This window comes from Aquarana catesbeiana, linkage group LG05, assembly GCF_042186555.1.
Source record: "Aquarana catesbeiana isolate 2022-GZ linkage group LG05, ASM4218655v1, whole genome shotgun sequence".
In the NCBI taxonomy this organism is placed as follows: Eukaryota; Metazoa; Chordata; class Amphibia; order Anura; family Ranidae; genus Aquarana; species Aquarana catesbeiana.
The window spans coordinates 239,831,060-239,852,742 of record NC_133328.1 but is presented as its reverse complement, the minus strand read 5'-3'; the positions used below and the strand labels follow the sequence as shown (position 1 = coordinate 239,852,742).

Below are 21,683 nucleotides of genomic sequence, written 5' to 3'. Positions count from 1 at the left end.
GGGATGAGATAATGCTCTGCTTCAGTATGTCACAGTATATGTTGGCATTCATACAGATACTGTGTATATATATATATATATATATATATATATATATATATATATATATATATATATTTTTTTTTTTTTTTTTTAATATATACAGTATCTCACAAAATTCAGTACACCCCCACATTTTTGTAAATATTTTATTCTATCTTTTACGTGACAACACTTTGCTACAATGAAAATTAGTGAGTGTACAGCTTGTATAACAGTGTACATGTGCTGTCCCCTCAAAATAACTCAACACACAGTCATTAATGTCTAAACCGCTGGCAACAAAAGTGAGTACACCCCTAAGGGAAAATGTCCAAATTGTCAATATTTTATGTGGACACCATTATTTTCCAGTAATGTCTTAACCCTCTTGGGCATGGAGTTCAACAGAACTTCACAGGTTGCTACTGGAGTCCTGTTCCACTCCTCCATGATAAAATCACGGAGCTGGTGGATGTTAGAGACACTCCTCCACCTTCCATTTGAGCAACCTGTGAAGCAGGTAACAACCTGTGTAGCAACCTGTGAAGTTCTGGTGAACTCCATGCCCAAGAGGGTTAAGACAGTACTGGAAAATAATGGAGTCCACATAAAATATTGACAATTTGGACAATTTCACTTATGGGTGTACTCACTTTTGTTGCCAGCGGTTTAGACATTAATGGGTGTGCGATGAGTTATTTTGAGGGGACAGCAAATTTACACTCAATACTTTACATATATATAGATATATCTATATATACAACACACAAACATGCAAACATTCTGGGGCCCCTGGTTGACACTCTATTTTGTAATATGGGCTGAATTTCTCTTTACTATGTATTTTAAAAATGTGTAAGCAAAAACCTATATTGATCTATAGAAAGGATGGGAAGCTTAGCCTATACTCTACACCAATAAAGGGCATCCAATCCCCTTTTCCTCACACAAACCATGTATTTTTTAATAACTTGGTCTGTTTGAAATGCTCAAATTTGTAACATATTTACTTTATTTTTCTTATCTTTGCTGTATGATGAAGTAGAATAGCTAAATCAATCATAATTCAAGATGACACTGAAAGGAGTTCTTTGTTATTGTGCATAACAGGTCAAACATTTGAAAACCACAAGCATGAAACACTTGTTTTAACAAGCATTACATATAGTCTACAATTCAAGGAATAAATGTGGTAATTCATAATTAAACCAGATAATACATTTTAGTTATTTTTGTGGAAATCATTGCTAATTTAACTTTGGTATATTGGCATAACATGTAGTAGAATGTAACAGACAAATAGTCAGCGAAAAAAACAATAAATAAAGAAACGTACCTGGATTTTTCCCTGCACCCCAGTACTATCCATTCTACTGGCAACATTAACTGTGTTGCCCCAGATGTCATACTGAGGGCGTCGGGCACCAATAACTCCTGCAACAACAGGTCCAACATTTATTCCTGAAAAAAATTAAAGAACAAGAGTTACTCTTTGGGCAATTGTCTTTCCATATAACCTTCAAAACTTCAAAGAGAATCCCTCTGCCCATTCCTAGAGGACAAAGAATTAATACTATCAAGCTGCAGTGTACTGAACCAGTGTGCTACTCCTCCTGACTGTGCCTAGGCCTCCAGCTCACACACCAGAAGTATTATACCTGTCAGCAGGAGCTTACAATACCACAAAAGGTGTCCTGGGTAATGGGGAGTTAACATCATCCGGGGAACTGCAATGCACGGAGGTGCCGATATTCATGCTATGCAGGATGGGAGCCACTGGAAGAGGGGGCTCGCTGGCCAGAGATGATAACACAGACTGGCTTGAAGGCTGGTGTAAATGAGGACCACTAGATTATAAGTGAATCCAAAAGCCCGTAGAAAAAAGCCTGATGGTACTGCTTGATTGATTGCAGCCCGCGAACAGCTGACAGACTAGCTAAAAAAAATCCTGACTCGTTTTGCCAGCGTTGTCTCACAAGACAAGCAGGATTCAAGCCACTGGGGGGAGCAGTACTGCATTTGACCAGTGGTGCAGGGTCGCCGATGATGCTTAGAGATGCTCGGAGACGTTTGGATCCCATGCGTCTCCGAGTGGCCTCCGAGTGGTCTTCTAGCATCTCCGGTGCCCCCGCACCTTTGGCCACATGCGTTACTGCATAGACCAGCTGTTCCTGTGGAACGGATTTTGTCTGTCGCTTTGATATACGAGTGCTTTGGATTAGGCTTGTAATCCAAGGTATTACTGTAAACCTTATAAAGCATGGTCCAATTTTCTCCAGTGGGGCAAAAAAAATTCCTTCTTGATCTGCCAGAGGCAATTGGATATTTCCTGGATCAACAATACTCCTTCTAGATGGTAGGATGCATGCATGTTTTTAGCCCCCGGGTACACAACTTTACATTTATCAACAATGAATCTCTTTACCACATAGTTGCCCAATTAAACAGCACATTAAGGTCTGCTTGTAAGTTAGGGACATCCTGTAAGAACATTATTCCATTACATAGCTTGGTGTCATCTGTAAACACTGAAACTATGCTTTTAATCCCAAACCTTATATTCTTTATAAACAGGTTAAAATATAAGGGTGCCAACACTGAACCACGGGGTACACCATTGATAACCTTAGATATAAATATGGTCTTTTAGCCAGTTTTATATCCATTTACAAACTGAATAGACAAACATTCCCACGTGTGTGGGGAACTGTGTCAATCGTTTTTTGCAAGTCTAAGTATACCTTAGTCACAGCCACTTTTTTTGTCTAAGTTTTTGCTTACTTCACTATAAAAAAGAAATCAGGTTTGTTTTGTGAATGCAATCTATCTATTTCTTAAATAATTGTTTTCTTGCAAAAACTCTTTTAGTATAGTATTTTCCCTACTATAGAAAATGAAATGAACTGGTCTGTAGTTACTTGGTATAGACTTGGATACCTTTTAAGACACCACATTGGCCTTGCACCAATCTAGTGGTACTAAACTAGTAATTAACCACTTCATGACCGCCCACTACATATCTACCGCGCCAGGGTGGCCTGGCTGCGTGAAACAACGTACCTGTACGTCGTTTTGTGCATGAGATACTGTGGGTGTGCCCGTTGCAGGCAGGGGGACTGCGTGCGCGGGTCCAGCGGACTCGATGTCCGCCGGTCATCCACAATTGTGGTACAGAGAGGCAGAATGGGGATCTGTCTATGTAAACAAGGTGGATCCCCATTCTGACAGGGGACAATATGGAGATCTGCTGTTCCTAGTGATCAGAAACAGTGATCTCTGTGTTGTCCCAGTGAGCCCATCCCCCACACAGTTAGAACACACCCAGGGAACACAGTTAACCCTTTGATCACCCGTAGTGGTAACACCTTCCCTGCCATTGTCATTTATACATTGATCAGTACTTTTTTTAGCACTGATTGCTGTATTGGTGTCACTGGTCCCCAAAAAGTGTCACTTAGGGTTAGATTTGTCTGCCGCAACGCCGCAGTCCCGCTAAAAATCACAGATCACTGCCATTACCAGTAAAAACAATTTAAAAAAAAAGAAAAGTCCTTAAATCTATCCCCTATTTTGTAGACGCTATAACGTTTGTGCAAACCAATCAATATACACTTATTGGGATTTTTTGTATAAAAAATATGAAGAATACATATTGGCCTAAATTTTTGAAGAAATTTGTTTGTTTTTTTAGGATATGTATTAGAGCAGAAAGTAAAAAATATATATATTTTTTTCAAAATAGGCAATCTCTTTTTGTTTACAGCTCAAAAAAAAAAAAAAAAAAAAACCTTGCAGAGGTGATCAAATACCACCAAAAGCTCTATTTGTGGTTAAAAAAAAAAAAAGACATGACCACGCAAGTGTCAGTTAAAAAGACAAAGAGCCGTATCGCAAAAAATGGACTGGTCATTAAGGGGGTAAATCCTTCCGGGGCTGAAGTGGTTAAAGAGTTTCTAAAAGTTAAAAACAATAAAATACAGTGAGCTCCACTATTTGGAACCCATGAGTGTAAAGCTATGTGATCTAGGTGCTTTATTCACCTTTTTTTAATCTAAACGTTTCTGGACCATATCCATTTTGAGTTATTGGGGTTCTTTTGGGGCTATGTCAATATTATCCCCATTATATAGAGCTCCCACATTTTCCTTTGTATACACAACTGAAAAAAGTATTTTTAATCATTTGTCTTCAGTCACCAACTCTAAATTCTCTTGTAAAGGGCCTACATACTCAGATCTAACCTTTTTACTATTTGCTGAATTTTTCGGGTTTGTCGACTTATTGAAAACCCTTTATTAAAATAAAGTATGTTAGCCTCTTAGCTATGAGCTTGAATTATTGTTATCTTCTATGTTTGCTGTATGGTTTCTGAAGGGGAAACTGATAATTCCAATGAAGTTGGTAGTGGCTGTGTATTAGAGCTGCACAATTCTGGCTAAAATGGGAATCACAATTTTTTTGGCCTAACATCATCTTTCACATTATACCAAAAAATTGGGCTAACTTTACTGTTTAGTTTTTTAAAATTCATTAAAGTGTATTTTTGAAAAAAAAAAGTTACGTTTGAAAGACTGCTGTGCAAATACAGTGTGACATAAAATATTGCAACAACTGCCATTTTATTCTCAAGGGTCTCTACTAAAAATATATATATAATGTTTGGGGGTTCTAAGTAATTTTCTAGCAAAAATACAGATTTTAACATGTAAGGAACAAGTGTCAAAAAAAGGTTTAGTCTTTAAGTGGTTAAACTGACCTCATTTACAAACCAAAGTTCATTCCTTTGATTTAAAAGAACCAAACGTTACATTATTTATAGTTATCTCAGCGCTGAGGAATGTTGTGATAAACTTGGCAGGCTGCCTTGTTTCTTTTGACAGCTGTCAGCTGTAAGCAGAAAACAGCTCTGCACTGAATCGGGGAAATGCTGTATTGAGTTCGCGAGGGGGGTTAATTCGAGATCGTGATTTTTTAACAATTAATCGTGCAGCTCTACTGTGTATGTTGCCCATCTTTTTGTCTGAAGCCAAGATTTGCATATACATGCAACACATATGTTGCATAACTTCCACCATTAAGACAAAAAAGTAATCCAAGTAAAGACTAGTACACACTATTATTTAAAAAATAAAATAAAAAATGAAGAGCTTGGGAGGAGCCGCTCTACTAACTATACAATGTTAGTACAACAATCTCCCCCACCAAGCTATGGTGTTCTGACAGGGGGGCGGCCACCCCACCAGTACACAGCGGACAGTGCTCTCAGTCATTGGCTGAGAACACTGATCGGATGACGATCAGCAAACCTTTTTGGGTCATGCCCCTTTCGACATGCCCCTTTCGACATGCCCCATCCGCTATTCAGCCCATGTGTACGCCCCTTAACTCTACTAAAGGTAATTTAAAAAGCACACTAAAAAGCACAAGTTAGTGGATGGATACAAGAGCATTTCCAAGTCACTGCATATCAACTGGTGCACAGTTAAATTATTAAGAAAGAGAAGAGTATGGCACAGCTGTAAATCGACCAAAGACAGGCCATCCTCCAAAAATGAATAATCATGCAAGAGGGAGGCCATCGAGAGGCTTATGACAACTCTATGGGAGTTAAAACATTTAAGATTTGCCCTACCATGAATTCACAATGAATGTCAATATTAAAATTTCAGTCAACAGGCCAATTCTGGGACTACTCACAAACTGTTAAATCATTTTTTTTCAGTAAAACCCCAAGAAAGGCAGGAAATTCTGAACAGCAAAGGCAATGTCTCCTATTTCCAGGTAAACTATAGGCAGAAAAGTTTTCATTTAAATATATTTGTTAAATGGATATAAACCCAATTTGTGTGCATCTTATACCTTTGCCATTCCAAATATTACCTTGTACAAGTAGTTGGGCTGCATACACTATGTACACAAAGCAGAACTGTGGAAGGAACTCCACTGTGCAAGTCCACTTTCTACATGCTGCCTTCAGAAAACTACAGGTGAGGCAAATACAAGACCAATCACCCCACACAATGCATTAAGAGAGTGAGATTCGACACACGAGTTCAGGTTGCCACACTGTGAAACAAAGCATTACGACCATGTGACTGATATGTACATTTGGAGATGGTTGGGTAGGGGCAGTAAAAGCGTGGATCAACCACCTGCTTCTACCACCCCTCCCCTGTAATTGTTAACTAATGCCATCTGCAGCTGTAGCATGTACAAAACACCAATTTGAAGATGTGTTTGAACTTTGACATTAAAGTACATCAACATAAAGTATATCAACATACAAAAACCCCAAAAAACTAAATTTAGTTATTTTGGTGAATTGTTCTAATAAACTAATAAATGAAAACATGCATGGCAAGGAAAACTTGTTATGACTACTGTATATGGAAAGCCTCCTACATTGCAGAACGATACTGCTGATTTCATTCCAAGACCAAGGACTTCATTCCAGGGCCAAGTAATTTTACTAAACAGTAACCATTCTGGCTAAATAGACCTGTTTATCTCAAGCAAGTTTAAGCAATACACTTACTGTCACTTGACTAACTACTTGCTTGCTTGCTGACTTACTTGAAGTCAGTTGCTGGCACAACTACTCTTTTGGTAAAGTAATACTTCTAAGGTTAGTTTTGAACTTCACTCTGACTAATTTGAGCTCTGTGTAGTTGACGGAGGTACCACAGTACTTTTGCGATATAGGGGTTCTGGGGCCGTTTGCTCTTTTGCATTCTCAGCAATGTGCTAATCAGAATGCCAAAAAAAAAAAAAAAATCACAGTTAAAAACAGGATTTTTGTTGTTTTATATTTTACTTGAAGGGCAATGTAACTTTGCTGTGTGATTGGGAGACCCATTCCATTAACATAATGTGGTTCTTAGAAAATCAGAGTAAAATAGCCTGTAGTGATCATGTTTTGCTTTTACAAAAGTTACTTACAGATCCCTGTTTTGCATGCAGTCATTACAGTCTAATACCATAGTCATAGACACACAAATTAGGATCAGTTTAAATGGAAGCCGATTAAACTACCATAACTTTTTGGAGTGCGGAAAGAAGCCAGAGCACCAAGAGGAAACCTATGCAATAACAGGAAAAACACTCACATATTGTTTGTTTCTTTAATTTACTAATCTAGTCCCTATCTCCCCCTATCCAATACTTGGCCTTTGGCATGCCTAGAGAAATCAGGCATGTGGAAATGCAATTAGCTCTTTACACGAACAAATATCTGGAAAACGATGTGAAAGAAAAATATCAAATATCTGTATTTCTTAGTAAAGGCCATTGTGTAACCACCTTTATCATCTTCAGGGAGGCTCAGTATCTGCAGGTTGTTCTTCCATCCCCTGTCATCATCTTCTGTGCAATCTCCAAACTGTTTAACTTTGGCGTTTGACAATTTCAGGCATGGAGCACTGCCATGTCAGCCTGATCACTGATTTGGCTTCCCTCTGCAATGGTCTACTAAGATTAAACTGTAGATTGTGTGTGGGGAAATCCAATGTTTTTCAAACACAAAATATAAGAGGAGAAAGTTTAATGAGAAAGGTATGTGCTGACCAGGCATAAGTGAAATTGTCCCATTGTCAGCTAAATTCACAAGTTAGGGGTTTTAGGTAGTTAGCCTGTTTTTAAGACTTTGAATAACCCTTTTGGGTTTAATTTGTTGTTAGTGGAGGTGTTTTAGACAATAGGTATGAAAAGGGTAAGCAAATATCACCCAGGAAAAATAAAGACTGTATACTGTAGGCTTTTGTTATATTAATATAAAACAGTAAAATACACCAAAATACACTTGAACAATGTACTGTCTCGTGAATTTTTTTTTCCATCCCACGGCTATTGTCTTTAGAAACAAGGAGTGTCTAGACATATCCAAATGATTATTTCAGTGTATATAATGATTAAGATTTCTAAAAGCAAAAAGTAGTTAAGGAGTTAATTTCAAAACTCCAATTTTACTTTGTTTAGTGAACACCCAGGTTTACTTTGAGGCTACCTCATAGTAATTTGTGCCAGGTAGTTGCTGAAATAATTGCACTGTAATCTGTCACTGATGTTTTTATATGTTTAAAGCAGCTTACTTACCCACTCTGAGAACAAAATCATTGTAAGACTGATAGTTGATTTCATCAAGAACATCAAACATTTCAATTGAAAAATCTGCTAATGTGCTTAGGTGAGAGTAAATAGATTTTTTTGCCTGTGAACAAGAGAACAAAACACATATTGGTTCAACTTAACACTCATATTGTGGATGCTACAATTTTTTTTTTATTTTACATGCATATTTAAACATATCTTTAAATAATTGTGCAGCCTATGTAACCTCCAGGTCTCTGAGTCTTCAGCCAGGTACAAAGGTGCCGAATGTCGGGAGACATTTGCTGGTTAAAAAAAAAACGACCGACATTCAGCCCCTGTGTATGTCAGTATGTCCAACAGAAGTCGGCCATTCAGCAAACTTCTGTCGGACGAGCATGCTGGGAAAACCAGCAGCCGACCGACTCCCGATCCACAATAGCTCAGCGAGGGGAGATCGCTGTACTTACTTTGCATAGTGAGTACAGCGGCTCAGACGGGAGCCTCAAACAAGGAAGAAGCCGCTCCAGGTGAGCAATAACTAGAGTCCGGATGCGCTGGGTGCAAGCCATGGCTCACCACCGATGATCAATAGGAAGAAAAGAATGGCTGCACACCACAGGAACGTTCCAATGATTTTATTCCAAATATAGCAAATGATAGCCAAGACAGAGTGTCCAAACCCAGGAGGTGACACATGCATTTCACAATTTTCTTTCTACCCAAACCTATAGTGTGTACCAGGCTTTACTGTGATATATATATATTAATATTACTATAATAATAAAAATAAATCACCTTTTGTTAGTTATCTAATACATTTAACACTCCCCCCGCCCCTACCCCAGACTGACAATGCTGCTGTCTGCTGCACTTCCTATGCTCATTCCACTAGAGCAGCCTTTTTCAACCAGTGTACCCAGGCACCCTGGGGTGCCTTCACATTTCTTCAAGGGTGCCTTGGCAAAATGCCTAAAAATTGTATACAAGCCAGAAGGTGGATCAAGCCTTCCTTTCAGTTACACAGAGCCACAGGTTTTCATTGTGCACCATTAAAACCTTCTAGCCACTGGCATTCTAATGAATGAAGTCATTGGTTGATAAGGAGAATGTCAGGTGCCTGCACAGCATCCTTGTTTGCCCCTCCCCTGCCCCTCTCCATTAGCACCATAGTCATATTAGACAAGAGCTAATGGTCCCAGGGCCCACACCCTCGAGACCTTTGGCTCTTGTCTATCATTGTCTGGAGTGTGTGCGGGTTCCTTCCAGGCCAGCATTCACAGCAGCAGGCAAAAGACTACGGTACACTTCCTTGCAGCCTGGGCGGCTCACATACGCACCATGGGACTACAGTCATATTAGCAAAGTGAGGGAGGGAAACAGAGGGAATCATTGGAATACTAGTCAGTACCAGTGTGCAAAGGTGTGCTGCTTGCTTCAAAAGAATAAATCACCTCCAATGCTTTGTGTCTTATGCAGTGCCGGGACAAGGTTATCTAAAGCCAAATTGTTCCCCATCCAAGATGTATGAGCATTATGTGTCATCAAAAATCCCCCCCCACCAGAAAAAAAAAACAACTAAGCACTAATCTGCATGCTTACCCCCTAAGCATAAATTCTCCCTCCTCCCAATAAAATCTGCGCCCCTGCTGGAATCCCATTCCCAGTATGAGTCTTCTTTCCTCCCACCTTCCCAGCTCAAATCCTCTCATTCCCCATATGCCCCCAGCATAAATCCACCCCCCCCCAAAAAAATTCCCCCCTCTTAGTACAAATCCTATACCCCTCAAACTTCCCCTCTGAACACAAATCCCCCTCCCCAATCACTTCCAGCACCCCTCCCACACAAATTTCCCCTCCTAGCACAAATCCTCCTGAGTCATCCCTACTAGTATAAATCCTTCCCCCCGCTCCAATTCCCCCTTTCTAACACAAATTCATCCTCCCAAATCCCTCCTTCTACAAATCTCCCTAAATCACCCTTCCTAGCACACACCCCAAATCAACCCCAGCAAAAATCCCCCCCCACACATTTCCCCTCCTACAACAAATCTTACCCCTGCTACCCCCTAATCCCCCCTCCTAGCATAAATCCTCACCCTCAAATCACCCTTCCTAACTCAAATCCCCCCAAGCACAAATGCTCCACTCCCAAATCACCCTTTTTCCCCAATCCCCCATCCTAGCACAAGCCCCCCACAATTTCCCCTCCTCACACAAAAAATATCCCCAATTATCCCAGCTAGCACAATCCCCCCCCCAAAAAATTCCCCTTCTAGCACAAATCTGCTCCCCCCTACAATATTACCTCTTCTAGGGCAACCCCCCAAATCCCTCATCCTAGCAAAAACATTCTTCCCTCACCCCCCTCTCAACACAAATCCTCTCAAAATCACTACTTCTCCCAAAATTTCCCCTCCGTGAACAATTTTTATCCCCTGCCGCCCCCCAAATTCCCCCTTCCAACACTAATCCCCTCCCCCAACATCCTTGTGGTGCCCCCCTCCTCACATGATACCAAAGTGCCCAGGGCAGCCTCCCTTCCTGCCAACCCCTTGCCCCTGCCCTGGTCCTATGTGTGTGTGAATGCTGCTGCATTATGTCAAACTATTACTTTAGTTTTTTACATTTTAGAATAAGGTGCCTCAAGATTGTGCATAATTTTAAAAGGGTGCCTTGACTGGAAAAAGGTTGAAAAACATTGCTCTAGTGTTGTGCCTCACTAATATAGGAGATGTGTTACTGGGCGGATCACAAGGTGAATAAGCCAAAGAAAAGAAAACGGATGCAGCCAACATATCTAAAGATTGGTAAGCTGCAAAATAATGCAGTTTTGGTTTTGGATTTAATACAAAGTAGTTATGCTGTTTTAAAGTGCTGTAAATCAGCTTGCTGTTGAACAGGTAAACATTTGAGGGGAAATATTGTTTTGTACAAACTGTATTTCATTATTTATTATGGTTAGGACTAAAACAATAACTTAATAATTGTAATGCCCAATATTTATTGCCTAATAATTTTACACAGTCTTCCATTCTGCCAGCAGGTAGATGTCTGGTCAACTTTTAAAATATGAATCATTGCATCTCACTGACCTATGCTGAAATAAGACCCTTGTTTCAAGGACTCATTGGGGTTCATTTACTAAGGTAACAGACACAGTACACTTTGAAAAGTGTATGTTCAAGTTGCAAGTAAAAGTTCACTTGGCTTAGTGAATAAGGCAAAGCTGTGTTCCCTTCAATTACCCAATTACATGCCATCAAAACTCCTGTTTTGGCAGTTTTCTTTTATGAATCAATGTGACTGCAGCTTCAACTTTTTTGACTAAGCTAAATGAACATTCCTTTTGCATAGTATACATATTCTTTCGAAAGCGAGTTCACTGTATTGGAGTTGTGCAAATCAACCCCAAAAAATGATGCCTACAATTTATTTGCCTTACCCCTCCTAATGAAAACATCTGATATTTCCAATTCCTATATTCTGTTTATATCTGTTTATGTCAGATCTTGTTGCAACAATGTCAAAAGAATGCCAGATCAAAACAGACTTAAAGTGGTTGTAAAGCAATGCTTTTTCTCACTATAATCCAATGTGTTAAATTACATTATGTGCCACCCTGTGTGTTATTTATAAAAAATATGCTACCTGATACCTTATCTCAGAGCGGCACTCAGTGCTCACATGAGTGCCCGCCAGTCTCCTTCACGATCCGATAGCTACAGGGGATGGGGGGCTAAGAATCCCCTGCTGACATCAACCGGGAGACCAGCAGGCATGTGAACACCGAGAGGCACTCAGGGATAAGGTATTAGGCAGCATATTTTTTATAAATAACACACAGGGTGGCATATAATGTAATGTAACACATTGAATTACAGCTAGAAAACAGCATTTTTTTTGCAGGAGGAGGGGAGGGCTGGGGAGCTGACAGGCAGGGAGGGGAGGGGGGAGAGGACAGGGGAGAGGACACAGTAGAGACATCGGATGATGGAGGCACGTGAACTGACCACGGTGTCAGGGATCAGCAGCCATAATAAACCGTGGTCAGTTTACAGAGGGGAGGGCAGAACCAGGCAGGATCAGCCAAGTGTGCTTATTTACTATTTGCTTTTTCTTGTAATATGCCTGTCAGGGCCTGGACTTGAATATCTGCTGTTTCTGGCAATAGCTCTTCTAGCTGAGTTACTTGAGATGCTGGAAAGCACCATGTCTGATCCATTGGACAACCCTGCTTTGTGCCTTAGCTTCTGCTGAACCTTAAACTCTTTGCTCCTCCCATTAACTTCCTGATTTAAGCAATGTCTCTGCACTTGCTGTTTGCCAGATTATTGTGCTCTCTTCAGCCAATATCTCACTCTTGTCTGCCCTGCTGCCATCCATATTTTATTGCCACTTCTTATTGACCCTTGGCTTGTTCCTCGACTTTGATTCTGCCTGATCCCAACTTGCCACTACTCGATAGTGACCTTTGGTTTGTTTACAGACTACGCTTCTGTTTGATACTTACCTGCTTATCCTCTACTGGACCCCGGCTTGCTCACCCCCTGGTGGGGCGATCCTGCAGACTGCGACCTAGTACTAACATGCAGCGAAATTAATCTCCACCATCAGGAGCTCTGGTGAACACTGGTTAGTACTCCGCACCTCAGGTGAGCCCACATAATCTGCCAGGGTGACTGCCTGTGTACCTATCCTGTTGGCTGGTGGTAGTCATGTAACTGCTATACCAACTGGTCTTTGAGCCTGACCCCTGATCATGACAATGCCCCTCTTACACACCAACATCGGGGGAGGTATCTAGGGACCTCCTTATTGTTAAAAGTGGCTTTGAGATTCTGATAAGCCCCCTGCTTACAGACCCCAACAAGCCCCATTCCAAGGTTGTGGGGAAGAGGCCCCTATCCGGATTAGAATTGGGTACCCTCATCCTGATATAATTGAGGAGGGGAGCACACATTTTTTCCCCCACCTTCCTGGCCTGCCAGGCTGCATGCTCATATATGGATTTTGGGGGGGGGGACCTCATACTTAGTTTTTTTTTTTGTTCTTGTTGTATGGGGTCCTATAAGAAACTATTGTATTGTAATCATTGCTTATCACTAAGATTTGTCTCTAAAGCTACCAACAGACTTCAGAGGCAGGTGATTATGCTGACACAATCCAACTGTCCTCAGGTCAGAGCTCTTTCCAAAGCCTGGTACACACAGCTCAGCAGGAACCGGGCACATTTTGGTATGTGTGTACCACTTTCTGTTCAACAGAAGTTGGTCTAACGACCAGCTTCTGTTGAACGGACACGCTGAACAACCAGCATTTGATCAGTGCTCACAGCCAATGACTGGGTGACAAGTATATCATATTCACTCCTGTAAGCAGATAGAGCTGTTATGCCACATATATAGAAGATTGTGGTATATCCTTTGAGTAAATCTGTCTACATGTTACGTCCTGCTTCTATGTTTCCGATTATGTAATGATAAACCAGGGTTTGAAGTGTCTGGGGAGGAGGGTTTGAAACCTGTCAGAACTTCAGCTGCTGGTATCCTGGCAGGTGGCAGTATAGATGTGGAAAGCCACTGATATGCCAATGTTCCTTCTGAATTACATCACCCAAAACATTCATTTACTTATGTAATTTTAATTAATTTAATTAAACAGATTTTAGAATTTATAGAAAAAAGTATAAAAAGTACACTAACCTATACATTTTGTAAATATTATTTTACCTTTGTTCCTGTTGTTGGAACCAGTCCTACAGCTCCCATGTATGTACTTCCAATTGTCTTGATTTTTTCAATGTCTCTGTAGCATTCTTTTTCCATGAGCTGTAACAAAGTAAACCTAATAAATCGTATACTGCCATCATATTTTTAATATAAATGTGACGAATTACAGTAAAAGTAAAATTATGGGGACAGTCATAACATATACTATTCTCTTTTTTACATATTAAAAAAGTACAATTTTTGGCAAATGTCAAGACATAGTTTTGTTTATATGCAGTATGTCTGTAAGATAAGCAATTTTTACTACCTGGGCAACATACAAACTGTACATCTGCTGTTATGTAACAATTTTTTTTTACCTCAAACCTCAGACTAATCTCTAAATAGGGTCCAGAACTGTGTTTTTCCTAAAATCTAATACTTACAAAATGATCAAAAAGAGAATTGTTTTGTGCTATATACAGTACCTTGAAAAAGTATTCATACCCCTTGAAAATTTCCACAGTTTGTCATGTTACAACCAAAAACTTAAATGTATTTTATTGGGATTGTATGTGATAGACCAACACAAAGTGGCACATAATTGTAAAGTGGAAGGAAAATGATAAATGTTTTTCAAAATTTTTTACAAATAAATAACTGAAAAGTGTGGTGTGCATTTGTATTCAGCCCCCAAAGTCAATAGTTTCACTGCAATTACAGCTGCACGTCTTTTTGGGTATGTCTCTACCAGCTTTGCACATCTAGAGAGTGACTCTTTTGCCCATTCTTCTTTGCAAAATAGCTCGAGCTTTGTCAGATTGAATGGGGAGTGTCTGAACAGCAATTTTCAAGTCTTGTCACAGATTCTTAATTGGATTTAGGTCTGGACTTTGACTGGGCCATTCTAACACATGAATATGCTGTGATCTAAACCATTGCATTGTAGCTCTGGCTGTATGTTTAGGGTCCTTGTCATGCTGGAAGGGGAACCTCCGTCCCAGTCTAAAGTCTTTTGCAGACTCTAGCAGGTTTTCTTCTAAGATTTCTAAGAAAAGCATCCCCACAACATGATGCTGCCACCACCATGTTTCATGGTGGGGATGGTGTGTTCAGGGTGATGTGCAGTATTACTTTTCAGCCACACATAGCGTTTTGCATTTAGGCCAAAAAGTTCAATTTTGGTCTCATCTAACCAGAGAATCTTCTTCCACATGTTTGCTGTGTCCCCCACATGGCTTCTCGAAAACTGCAAATGGGACGTCTTATGGCTTTCTTTCAACAATGGCTTTCTTCTTGCCACTCTTCCATAAGGAACAGATTTGTGCAGTGCAAGACTAATAGTTGTCCTGTGGGCAGATTCTCCCACCTGAGCTGTGGATCTCTGCAGCTCCTTCAAAGTTACAGTGCCTTGCAAAAGTATTCACCCCCCTTGGCTTTTTACCTATTTTGTTACATTACAGCCTTTAGTTCAATGTTTTTTAATCTGAATTATATGCTATGGATCAGAACACAATAGCCTAAGTTAGTGAAGTAAAATTAGAAAACTATATACATAAAACTATTTTTCAGAAATAAAAAACTGATAATTGGCATGTGTGTATGTATTCACCCTTTGTTATGAAGCCCATAAAAAGCTCTGGTGCAACCAATTACATTCAGAAGTCACATAATTAGTGAAATGATGTCCACCTGTGTGCAATCTAAGTGCCATATGATCTGTCATTACATATACACACCTTTTTAAAAGGCCCCAGAGGCTGCAACACCTAAGCAAGAGGTACCACTAACCAAACACTGCCATGAAAACCAATGAACTCTCCAAACAAGTAAGGGACAATGTTGTTGAGAAGTACAAGTCAGGGTTAGGTTAATATCCATATCTTTGATGATCCCTAGGAGCACCATCAAATCTATCATAACCAAATGGAAAGATCATGGCACAACAGCAAACCTGCCAAGAGACGGCCGCACACCAAAACTCATGGACCGGGCAAGGAGGGCATTAATCAGAGAGGCAGCACAGAGACCTAAGGTAGCCCTGAAGGAGCTGCAGAGTTCCACAGCAGAGACTGGCGTATCTGTACATAGGATGACAATAAGCCGTACGCTCCATAGAGTTGGGCTTTATGGCAGAGTGGCCAGAAGAAAGCCATTACTTTCAGCAAAAAACAAAATGGCACGTTTTGAGTTTGCGAAAAGGCACGTGGGAGACTCCCAAAATGTATGGAGGAAGGTGCTCTGGTCTGATGAGACTAAAATTAAACTTTTTGGTCATCAAAGAAAACCCAACACATCACATCACCCAAAGAACACCATCCCCACAGTGAAACATGGTGGTGGCAGCGTCATGCTGTGGGGATGTTTTTCAGCAGTCAGGACTGGAAAACTGGTCAGAGTTGAGGGAAAGATGGATGGTGCTAAATACAGGGATATTTTTGAGAAAAACCTGTACCATTCTGTGTGTTTTTAGGCTAGGATGGAGGTTCGCCTTCCAGCAGAACACTTGAGTGGTTTAAGGGGAAACATGTAAATGTGTTGGAATGGCCTAGTCAAAGCCCAGACTTCAATCCAATAGAAAATCTGTGGTCAGACTTAAAGTGGAGTTCCACCCAAAAGTGGAACTTCCACTCATCAGATTCCTCCCCCCCTCCGGTGTCACAGTTGGCACCTTTCAGGGGGAGGGGAGTACAGATACCTGTATATTACAGGTATCTGTACTCACTTCCGGCATAGATAGCCGCAGAATCTGCGGTTATTTACGCCACTTCCTGCTCCCTCCCCGCTGCCTGCTGGGAAACACACGGGTCCCAGAGGCAGCAGGGACCATCCGTATTGCGCTGCGCGACTCGCGCATGCGCAGTAGGGAACCGGGAAGTGAAGCCGCACGGCTTCACTTCCTGATTCCCTTACAGAAGATGGAGGCAGCAGCACCGGAGGACAGAGAGACGGTTCCGCCTCGGGTGCTGACATCGCGGGCGCCCTGGACAGGTAAGTGTCCATGTTTTAAAAGTCAGCAGCTGCAGTATTTGTAGCTGCTGACTTTAAAAAAAAAAAATTTCGGCGGCGCTCCGCTTTAAAGATTGCTGTTCACAAGCGCAAACCATCCAACTTGAAGGAGCTGGAGCAGTTTTGCAAGGAGGAATGGGCAAAAATCACAGTGGTAAGATGTGGCAAGCTCATAGAAACTTATCCAAAGCGACTTGGAGCTGTGATAGCCATAAAAGGTGGCTCTACAAAGTATTGACTTTAGGGGGGTGAATAGTTATGCACATTGACTTTTTCTGTTATTTTGTCCTATTTTATGTTTGCTTCACAAAAAAAATCTTTAAAGTTGTGGCCATGTTCTGTAAATTGATGCAAATCCTCAAACAATCCATGTTAATTCCAGGTTGTGAGGCAACAAAACACGAAAAATGCCAAGGGGGTGAATACTTTTGCAAGGCACTGTACCATGGGCCTCTTGGCTGCTTCTCTGATTAATGCTCTCCTTGCCTGGCCTGTTTAGGTGGACAGCCATGTCTTGGTAGGTTTGCAGTTGTACGCTTTCCATTTTCAGATGATGGATTGAAAGGTGCTCCGTGAGATGTTCAAAGCTTGGGATATTTTTTTTTATAACCTAACCCTGCTTTAAACTTCTCCACAATTTTATCCCTGACCTGTCTGCTATGTTCCTTGGCCTTCAAAATGCTGTTTGTTCACTAAGGTCCTCTAACAAACCTCTGAGGGCTTCACAGAACAGCTGTATTTATACTGAGATTAAATTACACACAGATGGACTCTATTTAATAATTAGGTGACTTCTGAAGGCAATTGGTTCCACTAGATTTTAGTTAGGAGTATCAGAGTAAAAGGGGCTGCATACAAATGCACCGCACACTTTTCAGATATTTGTAAAAAAAAATTGAAAACCCATTTATCATTTTCCTTCCACTTGACAATTATGTGCCACTATGTATTTATATATAGGTATTATATTTGATATAATACACAAAAACTGTAAAACATAAAGAGCTTAGAGTACATACAGTAATCATGTAAAAACAGAAATAATATTACTTTATGAAAACCACAGAACTCTAGGCCAATGTTATAAACTGTTATATGCTGTGAAATAATTGCATTATTTTTTATAATTCAAAATACATCGGAACTATGCATTAACATATTGCTATAAAAATATATAGACATAAAATATAAACATACATATAGGTATACAGTATACAGTATATAAACTAAAATAATCTAACAGCACACACGAACATTTTCTGAAAGATACTGTTGCAGGCATACACCAAATAATAACAATTAACAAAGTCAGCTAGATGTCTTTTAGCAAGGTAGGCTGAACAGTAACACAGGTAGGCCCATCACCTCATTAGCAGCACAATAAAACCAATGTAATGCTATTGAGATAATGGTCAACGAGCAGTTAAATCTCTCAGTAGCAGACCCGCAATGGGCAAGGAACTAGGCTAAGGTAGGATGTAGATGATGGATTTTTTTTGCTTAACAAGTGGTTTGAATGAAGTAAAAAAAATTATTTGGTTCCCCAATCAACACACTCAGAGTTTAAGGGGGAAACCCTCCCATGGACCTATTGTATTCTGACAGCGGGGATCAGTTTTGCCGGATATAACCAGCAGCACTGATCAAGTGGAAAAAAAAGTCAGGCTGGTCTTTGCTCAACCGTCTGAATTTCAATCCATTCTTCTACTCCATAAGCTTCAATTTAATGGGAGGAAGATATCACATGCTCAAAAATTGCTCATTTAGGAAATTCATGGGTGACTTTTTCCTTTCAAACACACCCCGTGAGCATGATCTCATAATATCCTCACAATCACCCAACACATCCCTACAGTAGCATTAGAGTGAGTTCTGTAATAGTAGATTTTTTTAGACTCTTGTCTCCAAGATTAAAAATCATCAAGCCCTAGCCTTACTCATCATCAACTTGAAGATCCTTAAAAAGACACATTATTTGCACCTGTCAGCCCTGATGCCCAAATAAATCTGTCCCTGAACACAAAAAATTAATTTTTAAAGCACTGAATATATGGAGTCAAAATATTTCATAGACAAAATCTTACCTCATCAAAATCTGCAATAATTTCATTTAAAAGTCGTAAACATTCCACTCCCATATTATTGCCATCAAGTTCAATGTAAAAATCATTAAAATTAGGAATGGAGGCAAACATCACACCAACTTGTGAGTAAGACTGATAATAAAGATCCTGTAAGGGAAAAAAGTAAATACTCTTTAACAAAATTGTACTTGCGCAACTGTGAACACTACGCATTCATAACCCTCTTTGTTAGATTTAATGGTTATGTTTAAACTTTGTGTCCTTAGGAAAACTGTATGTGTATAACAATATATTACAAGCTCTATAAACAATATATATAAAAGGACCGATAACATGACACAGGAAAGCAAATGCTCCCAGTAGTGTAAGCATACACTACAAAAATAGTTTCCCCTTTACTGCTAAAGGCCATAGAAAAGGTTTAAAGCAACCCATACTTGTAAAAAAAGATGGGACATACTCAACTTTCCTGTTGTCTGAGCTGACAAATTCTGCTCTGAGAAATCTGTTGAAATTAGCACTAATAAAAGATAGTTCTGACATCTCCTGGGCCCCCTGCAGCTCTCACAAACCAATGCTGACCTCTTACAGAACCCAGGAGATCAAGACTCCTGGAAGTGTTGGTTATCCGTTGGATCTCAAGCAGAAGATTTCTCAGCTTCTGAGCAGAGCAGAAAAAAGTGAGTATATCATATCTTCTTTTATAGGTTTCTTTTGCATTTAAACATTTTCTTTAACAATGAGGTCACTTTAACCTTTTCGCTGCCAGGTCCTGTGCTCTACTTTTAAACTTAGCTGGCCAGACCATTTTGCAACTTTCCATTGCTTTGTTATTTTTTCCTTTACAGCTTTCAGAGTTTGTAAAAGACCCGCCCCCAAACCATATATTTTCTGAAAGCACATGACCAGTACAATACAAACTAGAAAAGCTACAATTTCTGGGGAAATTGTGAAAGTGTTCTTGCCTCTACAACTGGAGTGGGCGGAGTAACTGGGTGGAGTGGCTTGAGTAACTGTTGTGTGGTTGGAGTGGCTGGAGTAACTGTGAAAAGTGTTAAAAAGCTTAATATTTTAAAAAGTATAAATAGTAGTAAAACAGTTGAAGTCCCATCATTAGCTGAAAGAGCTGAACATTTTTTTCAAAAATTATTTTTTTTTTCAAAAATGATTTTTTTTTTTTAAATGATTTTTTTTTCAAAAATGATTTTTTTTATTTTTTCAAAAATATTTTTTTTTTTCAAAAATAAATTTTTTCTCAATAATTTTTTTTTTTTCAAAAATAATTTTTTTTTTCAAAAACATATTTTTTTTTCCAAAAATAATTTTTTTTTCAAAAATCTTTTTTGTTCAAAATATTTTTTTTTTCAAAATAATTTTTTTTTTTCAAAAATTATTTTTTTTTTTCAAAAATTATGAATTTTTTTTTTTAAATTTTTTTTTCATAAATGATTTTTTTTTTCAAAAATGATTTTTTTGATTTTTTCAAAAAAATATATTTTTTTTTCAAAAAATATTTTTTTTATTGTTTCAAAAATATTTTTTTTTTAAATGATTTTTTTTTCAAAAAATATTTTTTTTATTGTTTCAAAAATATTTTTTTTTTTCAAAAATGAATTTTTTTTTTTTTCAAAAATGAATTTTTTTTTTTTTTCAAAAATAATTTTTTTTTTCATGGGGCGGTCATAATGTTTCAGCTGATCATGGGGTTGTCAGCTTTTGTCACCTCCCACTCTAGTTTTGAACATTTCGCCATTCATTCCTATGGGACCAATTTCAACGCAAAAACAACGATATTTCGTGAACCATTCGGCGAAACGTTCCACAAAGTGATATCACACCAATTAAATGACATTGAGGCCAGATTCACACTGGTATTTTTCAGCTTTTCACAATGTTCCACAAGGTAATAGGACACCAATTAAATGACATTGAACATTTCACCATTCATTCCTATGGGACCAATATTGCTGCAAAAACGACGATATTTCGTGAACCACAAAGTAATAACACACCAATCGGGAACAATCCGCTCGTTTCGGTATATTACTTGTCTCTGTAGTGTAAAAACTGTGGGAGGAGTCTACAAGCATTATCAAGTCTAGTAGATGAAGTCACATGCATTTGGGGTGTCTCAGCATCTTGTGTTTACAACCACTGTTTCCTAGCAACGCTCATGCCCTGTTTATGCTTCCCAAATACTACTTCATCAAAACTGCCCCATCAGAATTACCCCATCAAAACTGCCCCATCATATTCCTCTATTATAAATCAGTACATGGTGTGTCTGTCCCCTCCCCCGGGCTCTGTAATCAGCTGAGATGCTCCAGCCACCTTCCCCCCTGTGTATAACAGAAGCTTTGGTAACCATGGCAACAAAACAAACACAGTACACGCTGATTAATGGCTAAAATTTCCTGAAATGACCTCTAAACAAATGGCTGTATTTTAAAAACTATACATCCTACAGCAAAGATCTTTATATTGTGAGAATCACAAGACCCAGACCTAGATTTTGATACATAGTATGTCTCTGAAATATTAAAATTGAAGGCACGGTCGCAGTTTAGAAATTGCCCTTCAAATTTGAAGGGGCTAGAGTGTAGTTTCAATGAATGTCAATGGACGGCGTGAGTTGCAAACAAATGGTCATATTGTGAAAACTATCAGGACTATGGCTTAGCCGTGGACATGTTTAGTGGCAGCAGGGATAGCTGAACGTTTTGATATAAGATTTGTGTAGGTGGGCTTGAAAATGAGGGAGTGGCGGCAGTTT

At 39.4% G+C, this 21,683-nt stretch overlaps 1 protein-coding gene across 2 annotated transcripts in view; it reads right to left on the bottom strand.

The window, feature by feature from the left end:
• ADCY1 (adenylate cyclase 1) overlaps window positions 1-21,683 on the bottom strand; it is a 525,405-nt gene that overhangs the window by 11,066 nt on the left and 492,656 nt on the right. For both annotated transcript variants that reach the window (XM_073630633.1, XM_073630634.1), the window contains 4 exons: window positions 18,911-19,057; window positions 13,839-13,937; window positions 8,113-8,227; window positions 1,358-1,482 (listed from right to left, as the gene is read on the bottom strand). In XM_073630633.1, the coding sequence (XP_073486734.1) occupies window positions 1,358-1,482; window positions 8,113-8,227; window positions 13,839-13,937; window positions 18,911-19,057 (486 nt within the window). The remainder of the gene's footprint in view (window positions 1-1,357; window positions 1,483-8,112; window positions 8,228-13,838; window positions 13,938-18,910; window positions 19,058-21,683) is intronic.